Raw genomic sequence first — 16,911 nt, 5'->3', positions numbered from 1 at the left:
CAGGTTTTCTAGCTAGCACATTACCTACCCTAAACTGAGACAGATAGAGCATAAATTATATATAACATGCTGAGGTGGACCAAAAATGGGCAAATATTCCCAACAACCCCATGCATGTCTCAAATCCCAAGCTCCTGCATTCAAATATCAAGGGGCAAACTACTACAAAGCAGTTGAATCTGTCGTGCAATAGTTTATGTATATGGTTTTAATTGCAAATCAGCACTATAATTAGCATGCATGTTTCTTGAGCTGTGGCAGTGGGATGTGCTTTAACAGTGAGCGATACTAACGGACTCTAAAAGGCAATGGGATTATAATGTTCTTGTTTTGCAAGCTGTATGGTGACTAAATACACCTTTTCTGGCAGCAAAATGAACTGGAATGAATGCTTCTTGCTATATCCACCCCTAGAAGAGGGGTTGCTGTAGACGAACTTGAGTTAGAAAACCTGATTTCCAGGTCATTATTTCTGGCCATTGGGTACCAGAAGATCAGAGAAAGATTTTCTTTGCAATATTTAATGGGTGAGATGGTAATGACGGACTCATGTACTGGAAATATGTGATGAGATTCACTGGGCAATGAAATCCTGTGATATCAAGTCCGCTACTAAAAGCCGGACCATTAGCTTGGACTGTGGCACACATCTATTTGTTCTTTACCTGGAATCTTTAGTTTCTTCATCAGGTTTATCCCATGCCCAGTCCCTAACGGAGCACACTCCCTCGCTCCTTTTTCAGTTTCAGGTAGCTGTAGGCTGCTTTTCTGCATGAAGTTAACTGTACTACAAATGTCCACAGGCATAAATACCGTCCTACCGGTTCTGCTGCCATTTTACCCCATTTCTGATGAGTGTTTTGGGAAGTAGCTGGCACGTTACTGGTCCTTTTGTTCATACGGGGAGACTGAAAATGATGCAATACAGGCAAAAATGTTGAACCAGATCCCAAAGTCCAGGCAGCCCCAAGCCCAAGAAGCCTCTCAGGTGGCAGCGTAAGTGGAACCCTTCATCCTCCCTCTTCTTGGTGCAGAAAACACAAGTGGAAGGCAGTTGGATAGGAATAATCCTCATTCAGTACTTATGCAGTAGGGCCCAAGTTTATCTTATCTGCGCGGTAACCAAGCACAATGTATTACGGTAACCAAGCACAATGTATTACGGTAACCAAGCACAATGTATTACGGCAGAGAGCACAAAGATTTGTGCTGGTTTTGGCTGGGATGGAGTTTATTTTCTTCACAGTAGCTTGTATGGGGCGAAGTTTTGGATTGTGCTTAGCTGCTGGCTGGTGTTAAACCACAACAATGTTTTATGGGGAGGAGGGAAAAACCACACTAGAAACCACTCAACTTCTTCCACTTTGGTGGTTGTTTTATTTCTCCTGCTTTGTTACAATCATTTTTGCTCGGATACAAAAAATCCTGGCCAAAGGCAAAGTTTAAAGTTTAACAGCGCTCCCATCTGCACTGATACACGCTAAACATCGCTACATTCAGCTTCTGAAAACAAACTGGTCAGACCCTACAGGCTGCTTTGCCTCACATACAGGAAAATCCTCCTTCCATACGTGTGCAGACACCCCTCAGTTTGACAGAAACCAGTTCCACCTGAGTGTTTCCGTGCTTAGTTTTCATTAGTTTTAAATCACTTTCTTTCCATGGACCCTTAATAACCGGTTCATGCTAAGCTGCATCACTGTGATCCTTTTCAGCCGGACTGGGCATCCTCATGAATCACAGCAACACAGTCACAAGTGGATAGGTGCCATGAGGAGAATATACTGGTTGCAGAACTGGGAAGCTCCAGGCACCTGTATTTCCAGAGCTCTGGAACAGAGGCAGTGCATTGCAGACTGGCTATTATTAAGGCACATGGGGAAAAGAACAGTTTATCACCTCGGGCAATTCATCTCTCTGAGTGAAACATTCTGTGCCAGTAGTAGACGAAGGTTGGCGAGTTGCTGGCCCCTATCACTATGAGCAGCAGTAGGTACAGCATCATCATTACGGCAAAACGGTGGGTGTGAAACCAGGAAGATTGACTGGGAGGCCTGGAAAGGGGAAAGGGTATGAATCCTGTCAGAGATGCACAAATACCCTGGCAAAGAGGGTCTTCGCTTTTGCTATTTTAAATGGTGACGCTAGTGCAATAAAACCAGAGAGCTGTTCCACAGCCCCTAGAACTGACAAAGCCTGATTCCTCATCCCTTTTCCCCACGTCTCCATGCATAATCCTGGTCTTTCTCCCCGTGTTGACACCCTTCTCTGTGGTTTGGAACTGTCACTGCCTGGCCTGTACACACGTGTTGATTAAGCTGGGTGAATGCTGCCACTTAGGATAGATAAGGGCAGAGTTAAATCTGCCCTCATCTGAGCTGCACTCATCTTGGTATCCTGCCACAAACAGTATCAGAGCTCTCACAAATACCAAGTGCTTACAGCACTGGTGAAAAAGCACATTTAGCTGAGCCTGAGAGCATCAAAGAGTGAGGCAGAGGCAATGTGATGGTGTAAGCCTTATTTCCACAGGGAACGGGCTATAAACAAATCCTGGCAGTGCAGCGTATCTTCCTCGCTTGTTTCCTGTTGTGTTTCAAAGCTGAGATGCGTTTATCTGGCTGTTACAACATGCTCATCGCTCCAGAGAGCTGAACACTTACCTCCTGTGCTGCTTCTGCGAATACACTAGCAAGTATTTAACTCGTAAAAGCTCGTTGTTTGTGACAACGAAGTACTTCTGTGGGACATCACCCCCTTCGCTGTTTCTTACTCTTGCTCTTTTTCTGTCTATTTCTTCTGAATCTGAATGGGAAAAGAAGAGGTCTTTGGGGGAAACAGAACAGCAAAACCAGATGCACAACCAACTCCCCCTCACCCCCACAAGAATGGGAATGAGATAACCAAAGACCCACTCTCGGAATTCCCCTGAATCCCTCAGCATCCAAGAATAGACTGAGAAGTTTGTTTGAGGCTATACCACTCCTAGTCATCCGTGGTATGGATGGCATTATGGGCAGACCAGGGTGCTGAGGGGGCAGGTCTCCCACCCGCAGGCTGCTTGAGGAGCTGCTAGTATTAATAGGGAAAGAAAAACAACACGGGAGGAGTGATTGAGCCTTGCAAGCAGAAAATGGTCAAAGAAGGATAATCTGAGCAGAGGCTTCCTAGACATCACATATAGCTCGTTACTGATACATTTGTGATGCTTCTGTTCCACCACCAATTAGGCATTATGGACCATTAAAGTACCATTCTATCGAAACAAGGAAAAACAAATGATGCCACCAAAATACTTCCTACCCCTTAAATGCACGATTTTAAGAGCAGCTTCACAGATAGCGAAGCTGTTGCATGCTTGTTGAGGGGTCCGTTGGAAGATTGGAGAGGCCAGGGTTGGATGGGGCTTTGAGCAATCTGGTCTAGTGAAAGGTGACCCTGCCTGTGGCAGCAAGGCTGGATCTAAATGATCCTTAAAGTCACTTCCAACCCAAATCATTCTGTGATGCTGCTGAAGGGTGTCCATGCTCTGTATACTGCACAGCCTGTATGGGCAAAGCTGAAATAGATGGGCCCGCTATGAGATGAACTACACATGGTTATTACTGCAATAGACTCACCTTTCTTTTTCACCGGACACTTGACATCTGGGTGGTCAATGATCTCGCAAACAGCCACACAGCTAAGGACAGAGCCCAGTGCACTCCGCTGCCAACCAAGGCCATGAGGGCTATAAAGCAGAGCCAGGCTCAGGTCACTGGTGAGATAGGTGCCTTCACCAAACAGGGATGTCTGAAATGGAACAGAAATAGCATCATAAAATCCTGCAGAGCAACACAGGAGCGTTCTTGACTTTCAGACTGGCAGTTCTGCTTCTGAAGGTATTTGAGAAAGGCTTTTCCGCCACATGCTGGGCCTGCTCCATGCACTGCTGCTGTCCTGGCACAGCTTCCTTGGGGTGGGGCAGCTGCCCTCTCCCATCCCTCAACCTAGCTGCTTGGCACAGCCCCTGGTGCAGACAGATTCATGCTTTCCCGGATTCGGATGTAGTTTGCCAAGCTAAGTGTTTTATATCAACATGACTGCACCGCCGTTAGAGGCATTGCATTGATTTATTGGGACTGCCATCACTCAAATAATGCAGCCCCACAAACAAGGCAAGGCTTTACTTGCATTTAAATCCATGCTTTACTAGGAAAGAGGGAAGTACTTTTCGATTGTGAATTCCTTTCAAATGGAATGGTTTTTAATAACTGAATCAGAGGATTTGCCACACTAGCTAAAACTATTAATCCAGTAAGTCCACTGTACCTGAGAAACCATTACTCATAAAGAACATGGGAGAAAAGCATAGCCCAGGTTGACTGGAAGGTTAAGCAGCTGCTGTGTCAAAGCTGCTTTACAGATGACACACAAAGCCAGAAGCCCCAACCACCTGCCCACTGAAATCAGAAGAGGTGCAAATCCTATGGGATGTCTCCCTTAACCAAGCCATTTAACAAAGGCTCCACTTGGAAGCAGCACCTAAAACTTGGCTGATTTAAACTTGAAGCCAGGCATGCAGAGAGAATCTTTATGTTGCCCGGGCCACCACCCTCCTCTCTGTGCACAGGCACCTTCCAGCTGCAGGCAGTCACATAGGCCAGTATCCCATTGGCATTACAGTTCCTTCCAAAGAAGCAAAGGACAGCTGTGATTCGTTACGCTGGAGAAAATGGTTTTGTGCCCCTTCCAGTCCTTCATCAGCACTTTTCATACCCCGAAAGGAATTTGGGCCTATTTTTAAGAAGTGTCAATAGCAGCAAGTGACCAAGAGCAGATGGTGCCAGCACGAGGAGCCTCACCCTGTTCAAGTGGCAGTGCAGGCCGTTGTGCAGGATGGAATGGAAGTTCTCCAGGCGGCTCCCATGGAAGGCGTAGATGAGGTCCCGCTCTCCCTTGGTCTCAGTAAACTTGGTATTGGTTTGATCACAATACACGATCTCAAAGAGGTAGTCGGGAGCAGGAACCGCAGCCCCAGACATCCCTGTGAGTTCTTGGATCTTCTCATACTTAAAACCAGGAAGGAATACAAGTGTTGGTTTATGGGGTTAGATTACTCACCGGACATTCTGCTTACTGTCCCTTACTCTTTGCTATGGCTTTATGTATTTTGATTATGCTTTCTGTGTTAGAATTCAACACTGCCACAACTGAGGAGGAAGCGGACAGTAAAAATCCTGACAGTTTCTTGCTCTCAAAGCTAAATCCTAACTCTTTCCACACACTATCACAATTCTGCTTTGGCTACTAAGCTGATATATTCATCAGCTGATCTTGGAAGAGGGGAAAGAAGTGAACACAGAAGTTGTCTTCATCTTGCTACTAATCTCTACAGCTATGTTGATCCCTGTTACAGAAGTACCTCAGTGGCTCTCTTTTCTGGGGCAGGAAGCCTAAGTACAGAGTTGTCTTTCTTAGTGAGAGGCAGGACCTAGCTCTGTGACACCTGAGTTGAAGTACCTTGGTCTAGAACATGCGTTAATGGGAGGAACCGACTACAGTCGCTGCCCATCATCAACTACTGACAGTGATAACTGCTGCTTCCAACCAGTGCTCCTGAAAACTTCGTTTAAACCCCAAACCAAAGAGCCCTCTCTATATACAGAACAAAGCTGCACTCGTGTTGAAGCTCTCGCAGGAACTAACCACTGACTTCTGGCAGGAGGAAATACTCTCTGATGGGCAAGCTTGCCTTAAAAGCCAAACTCCCACCAAGACTCTCAGAGTCCAGAACTTACCTCCTGTTTCTTAGTACTTTGTATCATGAAGACCTTAGATGACAAAATCCAACTGAACAAATCCCAGGTCCTTTTCTCTGTGTTTGGCACAGACTCCAGAAGCTCCTTCAGGCTTGGAAGAGCCTTGGTATCTGCAAGCTAAGGAGACAGGCATTTAGCACAAGCTCCTTTTCATTATGATTAAACAGAGACCTCTAGTGAAAACAAAACAATATTTCACCCTAATAGGCTGTAAACTGAACCCCAGTCTGTTCTTAGATACAAATGTTCGTATCCCGCTTGTGGGAAAGTTTGTCGCTTGTTCTAAAAGTCGTAAACGTTCCTATTTACAGACAATGTATGGAAGGTGCACCCGAGAACAACCAAACTCCTGAAGGAAACAAGCTGTCGGTGCAGTACCTGCAGCGGGATCGATGGAGGGAGTGCTCAGGCCGTGTAAAATACAAACCCTTGCAAAGTCAGTGTTAACTTCACGCGGGGAAGCTCTTCTAACACTTCATCCCCCCCAGCAAGGGCTGGAACTTGCCAAGTGTTGGGTTTACTGCCCAGAACCCCAAGCACACTTTAAGCCCTGTGTTCCTTGCCCGCATGAACAGCTCATCCCGCTTTATGCGTACGCCCGATGCTCACCTGCGGCCAGCCTCGCCTGCTTCCCCCCGAGCAGCCCGGGCACGCTCGGCCTGCGCTCCCCGCCGCCGGCAGCCCCTTCCCAACGCCGTCTGCTCGCTCCAGCGCCGCGGCACCACCGCGCTCCCGGCTCGGACGCGCACCCCGCCCGCGGCCAACGGCACTCACCAGCCCCTCGAAGTCCTTGTTCTCGCCATCCGCGTAGCGGCCCGGGAAGGGCCTGAGCGCCGAGTCGCGCTTGTAGCTCTGCAGCGCGGCGATGAACAGGCTGCAGCGCAGGTCTGCGGCCAGCGGGTCCCTGCCCGCCGCTTCCCTAACGCCGGCGGCTGCCGCTGCGGGGCCCGGCCCGGGCGCTGCCATCCCCGGCGGGGCTGCCGAGCCGCGGCCGCTCCGGTACCGCGGCAGCTCCCGCCCGGCCGGGTCGCCCCTTCCGCATCGCCGCGGGCCCCGCTCGGCTCCGCCCCGCTCCGCTCCGCTCCGCCCCGGCGCGCTCTGCGCCGCGGTCGGGATGCTGGGGCCGCGGCTGTGCCTGCGGGACGGGGGGGATGGAGCCTTCCCCGTGCGTGCGGAGCCTGGGGGGGGGGAATGGTGCCTGGCCCCAGGTGGAGGCGGGGAATGGGCTATGGAGTGCGGATAGAGAGAGGCGGAACGGCGCCCTTACCTCCGGGAAGAGTGGTACAAGGGGGAAACGGCGCTTCCAGTTACAGACAGGGATGGGGCTACAGGCGAGGGGGGGAATGGTGTCACCCCTTCGTAAGGGGACCTGTGCACGTCCGTGGTATATAGGGCACGGAGGACACGGAAGGGGAGCCCAGCTCTGTCCTCTGCATAGCATCAGCTCCTTGTCTGCTGGGACGTGGCAGATGCAAACCGCCAGCTTGGGCACTGCATCCACGAGAAACAGGAACGCGGATTAGCCAGGACAGTCAGCCAGGGAGGCAGCTTTTTGTGTAAAACTTGGGTTGATGTAGCTCTAATGTTAACAGATTTACGTGATGGTAAACCAAAAGCATGTAAACGCCGTTGCTCCTTAGCAGTTCCCTTTGTCATACAACCTTGTATCCTCAGGGACTGAACCCAGGCTTGTTTGAGTCTTCTCCCACTGCAGAACTGAGCTTCTCACCAGTGGTATCACCAGCTTGGATTCACTGCATTGCCTGAGACTTGGAGTCAGTTCCTCTCTGAAATCCTGGCACAGTGTTAGTGCTCTGAAGCATCATTCCAGTTCCAAAATGTACCAGAAGTCACCATCAGCAGGGTCTCCTCATCCGAAACTCTGTTGGTCCCATAAGCGCAAGTTACTTAGACTGATCTATTTTGTAAATGTGAAGTGATAATAGGCATTTTCTGACACCTTTCTTGGTTTCTTCATTCGTGAGGGATATTGCACATACCTATGGAGCAATACAGGCACTGCACATGTAGATGCTCGGAAAAACATTAAGGTCAGTTGTGGATACCTGCTGCTGGGCTCTTGTCTTACAACTGGACCTGTAGAGACTGCTGGAGCTGCAGGCTGCAGCCTTGCTCATAGCGACCAGGATCACCAGCTGTGTTAAACACTGTGGGCAAACTGGTGTCAAAGCAAACGAAAGGTGAACCACATGCCCAAGTGCAGAGTTCATATTCATGCTGACCCACTCGAACGGTTTGGGAGTATAAGGAGGTTGTAGTTCTGGATTAAACCAGATAGATCATGGGCTGCGCACAGTTACATGAATTGAAAGTGATTTCACAGTGATGGGCATGAGTTCAGTTGTAGGGCTGTTTTCCTGCTTTTCAGCATCTTATCAAAAATGCATCTTTCAATAAGCTGCTTGAACAAGCCTGCAATATGAAGCCATCAATTCTAGGGCAGCACAAATGCTTGCTTGGGTCTGACGTATTTAATGGCAGCATGTAGACACACTGATTTTAAAGATACCTTTGATTCAGGTTACTCAATTTACTACATTTCTCTACATGTTTTTATCTCTAAAACATGATCCAGCCTGTGAGGTCCATGCTATTTTTGTCCTTCTTGACATATTAGTAATGGATTTTTGCGGTGCGGGTTTGGGGTGAAACCTTGAAATCCAGATGTTGTCTGCTCTTTGCGGAACTTCTCCCGCTGATAGAGCTTTGTCTTCGTGTCACACGCAGCACAATCCCAATTCCCACTGTATTTTGTGCTGGTGGCTTTCTTAAACCGAGCAGCAGCTGCACCGTGCTTGGGTTGAGGGTCTCCCGCATGCCAGCAGCATGGATGGGTGACTTCTGAGCACAGGTCTAACACCGCCCAAAGAGTGTTCTCAGGCATTATGGAAATCACCCAGACCTGAAATGGAGCAGGAGAGATTCCTTTCCATGTCTCTATAGCCTTGAGAGGATGTGGTTTACTTTATCTGATGTGCTGCCTTATTCTACTGTAAATATCTGATATCTCTGACAGGCCGTTAGCGACATCAGTCAGTGATTCAGCTCGGGATGTCTTTACTATCCTGCATTAGATTAAATTGTTCTGTGCAATCCCTTTGAAAATCAGTCCTTGTCTGTCTAATTGGCTGGTTTCAGTCACTACTAAATCGTTAGATGTAATACTTTTCAGCACCTCTTAAAGAACAATATTAGAACATGGTAGAGATGTCTCTTTCAATGCATTTGGATGGAATTTTACATTGAGCTCTTGAACTGGTGTAGTTCCAGCGCCCGCATTTAAAATAGCACTGATTGTGGTAGAGAAGAGGGGAAGAATACCCCTCCTGGGATAGGCAAAGACACTTCACATAGCCAAGTGTGTGCTGCTTCCTGAGGAGAAGCTAGAAGAGAAAGAGTGTGGTGAAAAGGGATGGGGGATCCAAAGGGAAAAGGGTTTGCTTGGAACCACGTTAGTTCTGGAGACGCTGGGCAAATGAGTCTCTCAAAGTGAAGTGAGGACCTTTTGTCAACTCATCCTGGCATAAAGGAATTAATCCAAAGTAGATCTAAACAGTGGCTGGCATTGTAATAGTTAATGGAGATTCTGAGAGCATTGATCCCAAATGGACGCCTACCTTTGGGAATTCAAATGGATGGTGCTCCCATTACGGCAGGCTCAGCTGTGTTAGGCACTGACAGAGATTGATGAGATAACAAGTTTGCTGTATCGATGCCGACCAAGAGTGCTATCTGGTCAAAATCGTCCAACCCTGGACTAAAACCCGGGTTTATAAAGTGGCTCCTCAGTTAGAGATGAAGCACTGAAAGCTTTTGGTGCTGGTTTTAGAGGTGGCGCAGCTCTGTGCGCTGACGATGCTGAACATCAACCCACTCTAGCCTCAGGCCTGCAAAATGTGTGAGGATCACCCAGGATGAAGTCACTGTTCATTTGGATGGGAAGCACAGTTCCCCACAGTGTTGGCTACAACAGATAAGGTCTTCCAGGCTGAGCCCCATGGAAGCCCCAAACCCAGAAGATCTCATCTCATTCCTCTCCTTACAGCCCTATCAGGCTCTGTGTTGGCAAGGCTTTGGAGGCAGTTTTAAGCTGCTGGCTTAGCTTGTGTGGTGCTGCTTTTTAATTAAGAGCTGTGAATATGTGCAGTGGGCTGGAGGCTGAGATTCCAAAGCATCTTCCCAGTCCTCTCGAAAACATCTGGATAAGCAGCCTTTGAACAACGTGGTGTGCGCTTCAGCATCGCCTAATAACAGCATCCCACCCCATGCTCATCGCACACTGCCGCAGCCCTGCTTGGAGTGCTTCTACCCTTTGACACCCACAGGCAGGCAAGGCTGGCTGCGGGCGCTTGCAAGGAGCTCTCTTTTATGGCCTTCTTTTTTTCTCCTTGAGAAGTGCCCTTCGAATGTATTTCCCTTTCCCAATTTTATATTCCTAGATAGAAAAGCTGTTCTTGGTGGTTTGCTGCAATTCAGTGCGGAGATGGTTTTGTGCATGGTTCTGAAAGGGTCATTGCAGCAGAGGGGTTTGGGGCTGTATGGCTTGAAGATCTGATTATTTAACATAGAGTGTAATAAAAATAGTTTCTGGTGTTGGCGGATGCATTTCAGCAAAGAAATGGGGCTTAAATGTCTTCATTTAATTCCAGCGTGTTTAAAATTGATCTCATGGACCGGAAAAGGGATTTTTTCCCCCGCCTTAACTAGGCTCTGTGAAGGAAATTAATACAGGGAAGGGAAAATAGAAATACAATACTACACTCAGTGAAACAAATGCTCACGACTGAGGGCTTCGCTACTTGCTAGCACCGCTGGAAAAGCCAGCTGTGTAAGGTATGTTTTATTATAGAATTAACCTTGACCTAAGGTTCAAAGAGAAAGGTTCGTTCGAGATAAATCAGTAGCATGGTCAGGTCACTTCAAAGGGTCGAAAGCTGCGCTTGAAGATTACATGCTGTTTATGTGTATCCAGTTGGACTAGAACATATGGTAAAGATAATAGGAGTAAACTCCTTATCTCTTCCCCCTCCATCCCCCCTTTAGGATTTAACACCTTTTTGTCCTTTGCCTCTCTATGCTGCAGGGGCTGGTTTTGTCCCAAGGTATTTATTGGAAACAGAAACGTGGAATAGAGCAATCTACTTAAGTCAGCTGGGTCCTTTCCAGTTGCTCAGCTAAAGTACAAACTGGTTTGGAAATAGTCATATGAATATGGTGAATCACGTTTCTCTGTCACTCGTTTCAGTGAAGTCATATAGTCATAAAATCAAAACAGAATGTGCTCGGGTCTGAACGATCATAGGGGCAAAAAAGGATCAAAAGCAGGGCCGCATCGAACTGTTACCTGTGAGTTCCGTGGATTTAAGAGCTTCCCAAATACCAGATAGTTCCTGTGACATCCCAGCAAAAGGGACACAAGCATCCCAGCTCGCACAGGCCACGGGGAATGAGGTTGGTTAAGCAGTTTACCCAAAGACACTCGTTATCTGTAACAAAACTCAGATCAGTCCTCAGGGCTATGGATGATTCCAGCCCTTTTGGGGGGAGAGGGGCAGAATTCCCTGAATGCCAGTTTGCTGCTTGAGCCACAGGAGCAACCCTTACCTTTTGGTCCATGTTGCCTTACTTTTTAGCTGTTTGTGCAATGAGGAAGACACCAGGACTCAGAAGGCGGCGTGTCCACCGGTTGCTTGAGTTCAGCTTGGAGTGGGTCATTGCATAGGGGAAATAAAGGAAGGGTTCACTTCTTCCGAACACGTCAGAGGTTACAAAGTGCTGTCAGTTAATTCCTACTGGATGGCAATTTTCCAGGGGTTTCTGGTGTCTTGTGGCTGTGATCGTGCAGCCAGAGAAGCCCTTTTCAGTCACCTGAGTGAAATTCAGGATCACCTCCACTAAAACGATTGCATTTTCGGCTGAAAACCAGTGTGTGAAGAGAAGTGGGCTTTCAGTGTATGGAAAGGCAAAGCAGAGACAGCAGTGCGCTGGAATTCTTTGTCTTGGATGCGCAGGTTCTCCCCATGTGAATTGCTGCAGCGTGCGATGTGCGAGGCTGACACTGGAGTTTTGCAGTGCTTATGGAGAAGTGGTGGGATGAGCAGGGCTGGTGGCACTGCTGGGAAGCAGGGAGGACCTTCTGCTGGAAGGAAAACCAGCAGAGACATGGTCACTTGGGAATGGCTTTGCTCCACAGCGTGGTTTTTCCCTAATGTGACACATGCAGTGTGCAGGTAGCAGCACAGTTGAAGATTGACGGTTCCTGATTTTTTCCCATTAATAGGGAAATCTGATAATTATCCATTTTAAAGCAATTGCTGAACAATAGGAAGGAGAAGGCTTGTTAAAAGTAAACATAAAAGCAAACTGGATCCATCTTAGGGTGCTGAGCCTTTGATAGATTTGCTCCCGACAGCAGTCTTTGATCTGCCACACTCAAAAGTAAACTCAGTGGGAGACTGGATATGGGATATAGAGCAGTTCACCTCTAGGTCACGGGCTCCAATCCAGGCCAGGTCAGGATCAAGCCTCCGGGTCAGCTTTGGTGGGAGCTGGAGACAGCAGCACCTCTGATGTCTGCACTGCATCTGCATGGTGAGCGCAGGGAGAGAGTGGGGTCCGCAGGGCCGCCTGGCTGCTGTCACCTACCACCAAGCCCTTGCATCAAAGTAGGGACCTGTTGTTTCTTCCCTGTTCCCAGATGAGAGCTTTGCAGCTTTTCCAAGGGGATAAATGGTTTGCTCCTGTACCGCAGGGCAGCACCGGGGCTGCGTCAGGATTCAGCTCTTGTAATGCTCTTGCTGGAGGAGGCTGCACGCTCTGGCATGGGATGTGTGCGGGTCATCTCCAGCCCTGCACTGCAAGCTCTTTTCTCCTCCATCTCTCAGATATGCCACATGAGCGGGGCCTCTTACTTACCAGGTAACCTAGACAAAAGGGAAGCCTTCAAGGCAGTCCTATTGGTACCATAGGAGGAGACCTGGGGATGTGCCACAGTTGGCCTGGAGGCAGCAGCTTCTCCCAGCAAAGTGCTGTTCTGACTGCTTCGGTGGCAAAAGGCAGCTCCATAAATCACTCTTCAGCCTAATGCCATGCTATGGCATGAGGTGACAGTGTTTGCTATGGGCCAGATTCCGTGGTCTGATAAAATGGCTTGTGGTATACAGTGACATAAAGCTGCTTTGAAGCTTGCCTCACTTCCCCTCCAGCCTTACTGTGGCCAACACTGGGGTAACCATAAATGTGGCTCCATCTCCTGCTCCTTCTGCTCCAAGGGGACATGGCAGGGACTTTGTAGAATCATCATAGAATCCCAGACTGGTTTGGGTTAAAGGGACCTTAATGCCCATCCAGGTCCAATCCCCTGCCACGGGCAGGGACACCTTCCACTAGTGCAGGCTGCTCCCTGGCCAGGGATGGGTCAGGAATGTGTATTGCAGGAAGGCTACAAAGCCTTTTGCTTTAGAGGTGAGGGCAGGCAATAAGCTGTGAGATGTGCCCAGCAGGAGGTCAGGAACCGCCGCATGGGCTGTGTGAACAGTACGCAGGGAGCTGTGCCAGCAATCTCATTTCTGCTGAGCTCCAAAATACAGAGAGGCTCTTCCAACACCCTCACCCCACCCTTAAGCTTCTGCAGTTCCCGGCTTTGTGGCATTGGAGAGGATAATGGGTCGCTTAGAGACAGGTTTTGCTTGGAGAGGTCCAGCCTGAGCATCCCATCTGCTGCGTTGCTCTTTTCTTTACAGCAAAGGATGCGTCAAAACAGCGAAGGGAGGGTTCGGCGTGTGCTGTGCCTGTTTAGCTGTCCTCGTAGCAGGGGAGGGAGGGTGCCCTGTGCTGGTTTCCCTTTGCCGGCTGATGGCAGCAGTGCATCTGCACAGAGCGATTCAGCAGGCGGCTGCGGGAGCGGGGCAGGGCTGCGGGCAGTGAGAGCAGCTCTTCCCTTGGCTGCTCTGACCGCATTACCCCGAACACCGCAACTTAGGGTCATAACACAGCTCCCCACTGCGAATCTGATCAGGTCAGTCGTAAATAGGAGAGTTGTTGGAGAGCAGCATGAAAAAAAGTCTGCAGCTTCAGGGGGGACGAACTGCCATCACCTTACCGTGTCCGCACACCCACCTGCTGATTCATCCCTTCAAGCACAGCAGAACAGGAAATGCCAGGCACTGATTCTGTTCCTCTTCCTAAATCAGGACTGATATTTCCTCGGGAGCCAGGAGGCAATGGGATGACTCCCTTCTCCTCAGAGGGGCTGTGGGGTTTGCCCGCGGTTATCCTGCTTTTCCCTGGGCATGGCATTACACTGAAAGGAGAAGAATGTGTCCTGCTTGCTGCCTTCAACACAGTGATTTTAGGGGAAGAAAGAGGACTATGTGCAATTGTTATGTTGTTCCCTACCAGCTTCACACTGAAATATTTAAGCTCCTCCATGAATAATGCAGCTTCAGCCTCCAGCCTGTTTTGCACTTCACACTAACCAGGCCCATAAAACAAGAGGATTGCTCCTGGCATACATTACACCGTACAGGACATCTCCCACCACGCAAAGCTTTGTCTTCACTGCCACAGAGGGTGTTGGGATTTTTTTTTTCCCTGTATCCAAGAGAGATAATGAGCATGAGAGTTCTCACTTTAAAATATTGATGGAAACAAGTCACCTGTGGGTTTTTACCTGGTGCTAACTAGCTGTGGTCCACACCGCATCTCCTACTTGCGCCTGATCCCACGTAGGTTCCTTTTTATCCAGCTGCCATCCCATGTAGGAGAGCTATACTACACTTAATCTATAGGAAGAATATGCTGTATTTAGCTGATGGGACCAAATGAGTCAGGTCAGTACCTGCACCTTCACAATAACAGCTCCATTTGTGTGATTTAGAGAAGAAAAAGCCATGCTGGGTGACTGTGTAGGTCGAATCTCTCTCTGAGCAGTTTTGCGCTGGCATAATCAGTGTCTGCAAGTGACTTTTAGGTCTGATTTATATCCAGCTGAGAGCGGTCAGGTATTGTTGAGTGCTGGGAGAGAAACTGGTACAATAGGAATCAGGATTGTTCCGGAACCCAAAATGGGAGTTATTTCTTTCTCTTGACTAGGAATTAGGTACCTAAGATGCAGCGATGGGTAGGGGCAGCATGCTCTTAACAGCATGAGGCTCATACACACCCTGTCACGTAGAGCATGTCCCTTCCCAAGTCCTTGTAAAGTTCAAAAGAGACTTTTGTGGCATTTTAATGATGCTGCTACTGAGAACAGGACCCCTTTGGTGTTGGGTTTAGTTGCTCTCAGCCACGCTGTGCAAAGCTCTCCCTTCCTCAAAGGAGAAGGAAAGATGAGGCAAGAGGGGAAGAAAAGTGTGCTCCCCCCCCCCCGCCTCTTCCCATGAAGGTACCTTTACACTCACCCCAAACTGCACTCTTGATGGATTTTGGATTAAAAGGAGCAATATGCATCCCTGGACATCTGGTCTGTCATCAATGACATTAGGATCTGTCACATAGGAATTGCCATCTGTGATCCGGTCAGAGGCCTTTCAAAAGGGAGGAAACGGGAGGGTGGAGATCAAGGAATGGTTTGCTGCAGGAAAAGAGTGGCTTGGAAGCCCTGGAGGTGCACATGCGCTTCCTTCGGCTCTGGAAATCACTCCTTTCCTCCATCAGCTCGAGGACAAAGGTAGCAAAATCTTGGGGTTTGGGAAGATTCTGGGAAGCCTTTGCTGAAGGGAGGAGATGGAGCAGGGAAGGAAAGGTGGGATTGTCGGGAAGGTGGTTAAAAAATAAAGGGCCACACTGAGTTCACCCAGACCTGAACCCTCTCCCCGGAGGCCGATGATGCTCTGAGGAGGATAAAGCAGTAGAGGGGCACATGGGGTGTTCCTAGTGTGCTCTGCAGCCTCCTTTGTGCTCAGGGACTTCCCAGGTTTGATGTGAGATGTCTGAGTTGAAGGGAATCGACCAAGAGCTAAGGTCTGCTGCAAACTGCCTCAGCACAGAAAGCAGATTGAAAGCACTGCCTGGACAGGGGGTATTGTCCCTCCCAGGCTGCCCACCTCTGAAATGAAGCAAGGTTAAAGCTTGCCTTCCCCAGCACACTGTGTGCCAGCGCATCTCCAGAGCCTCCTGCTCCTGATTCCTACACAAAGGTTGCAGTGATGACTCCCAGGACCGTTGCGAGTGAAGATGGAAAGAACAGTCAGAGACCCGGAATAGCAAGGAGAGGTTTTCCAGTCGCTTTCTTGCATCGTCTGGTTGCTCCGCCTGCAAACCCTCTCCCAAACAAGTGCTCTTTGGAAAGATGGGCATCTCTGGAAATGCTGCTGCCACAGCGGCAGAGGCAACAGCATTATAACCTCCAGGGACCCAGTGATGCTGTTTTCCACAGGTTCTGTTTTTCTCTTTATTAGCTAGGTATAAACTTTTCCATAGAAACCCAAGATTAATCCGATCACCAGCCCATCAGCTGTTTATTTAAAGAGCTAGGTCCTCATCTTGTATTTTGGCCATCAATCCCCATTAGTTTCCCTATATGGTTGATTGAATAGTCCATTGCCTGTACTAATAAGCACCCATTAGTTGTCCCACAGAGCTTTAGTTTTATTACAAACAATTCATGTCAGCCTAGGCCAGATGAAATGCTTTTAGCTGGATTGTTTTGATTGCATTACTTGGAAGGTGGCATGGGAGCGCCTGGAAGCTTGGAGAGATGCAGCATCCGACTGAGCTGCTTTTGCACGTACACAGCGCAGGAGAAATGCAGATGAGACAGTTGGGAGCCAGGCTGTAAGGGCACAGGGAGTGCATTTAAACCTGCAGAAAAGGCTCTTTGGTTTGTCCCGTTTGGGTCAGTCTAGAAGGAATCCCCAAGGAATTAAAGCAAATGTCCCCATCACCTTCTGCCTGGCTTTGGCCTTTCGAACGCCAGTGGATCTCAGGACTTGCCATTGGTGTTTCTCTTCCTTTTTCATTCTCCCTCTTCATTCCTCACGCCACAAGCCTAGGAATGCCCCTTTTTGCAGCTCTTTGGCCTGCAGTAAGCTGTTTACAAGCAGTTTGGCTTGCTGCTCTGCAGCAAACAGCGTGGAAGGCAGGAATT

At 48.8% G+C, this 16,911-nt stretch overlaps 1 protein-coding gene across 1 annotated transcript; it reads right to left on the bottom strand.

Annotated features, from left to right (window-relative positions):
- Window positions 1-1,354: 1,354 nt before the first annotated feature.
- Window positions 1,355-6,825, bottom strand: PARP16 (poly(ADP-ribose) polymerase family member 16). Its single transcript, XM_065688699.1, has 6 exons — window positions 6,576-6,825; window positions 5,781-5,918; window positions 4,845-5,051; window positions 3,621-3,792; window positions 2,664-2,805; window positions 1,355-2,054 (listed from the first exon to the last, which is right to left on the bottom strand). The coding sequence occupies exons 1-6, from the start codon at window positions 6,765-6,767 to the stop codon at window positions 1,910-1,912; spliced, it is 996 nt and encodes a 331-aa protein (XP_065544771.1). The 5' UTR covers window positions 6,768-6,825; the 3' UTR covers window positions 1,355-1,909.
- Window positions 6,826-16,911: the final 10,086 nt, after the last annotated feature.

This window comes from Lathamus discolor, chromosome 8 (assembly GCF_037157495.1).
Source record: "Lathamus discolor isolate bLatDis1 chromosome 8, bLatDis1.hap1, whole genome shotgun sequence".
Classification (NCBI taxonomy): Eukaryota; Metazoa; Chordata; class Aves; order Psittaciformes; family Psittacidae; genus Lathamus; species Lathamus discolor.
The sequence above is the reverse complement of the archived record's forward strand: the minus strand, read 5'-3'. Positions and strand labels throughout refer to the sequence as shown.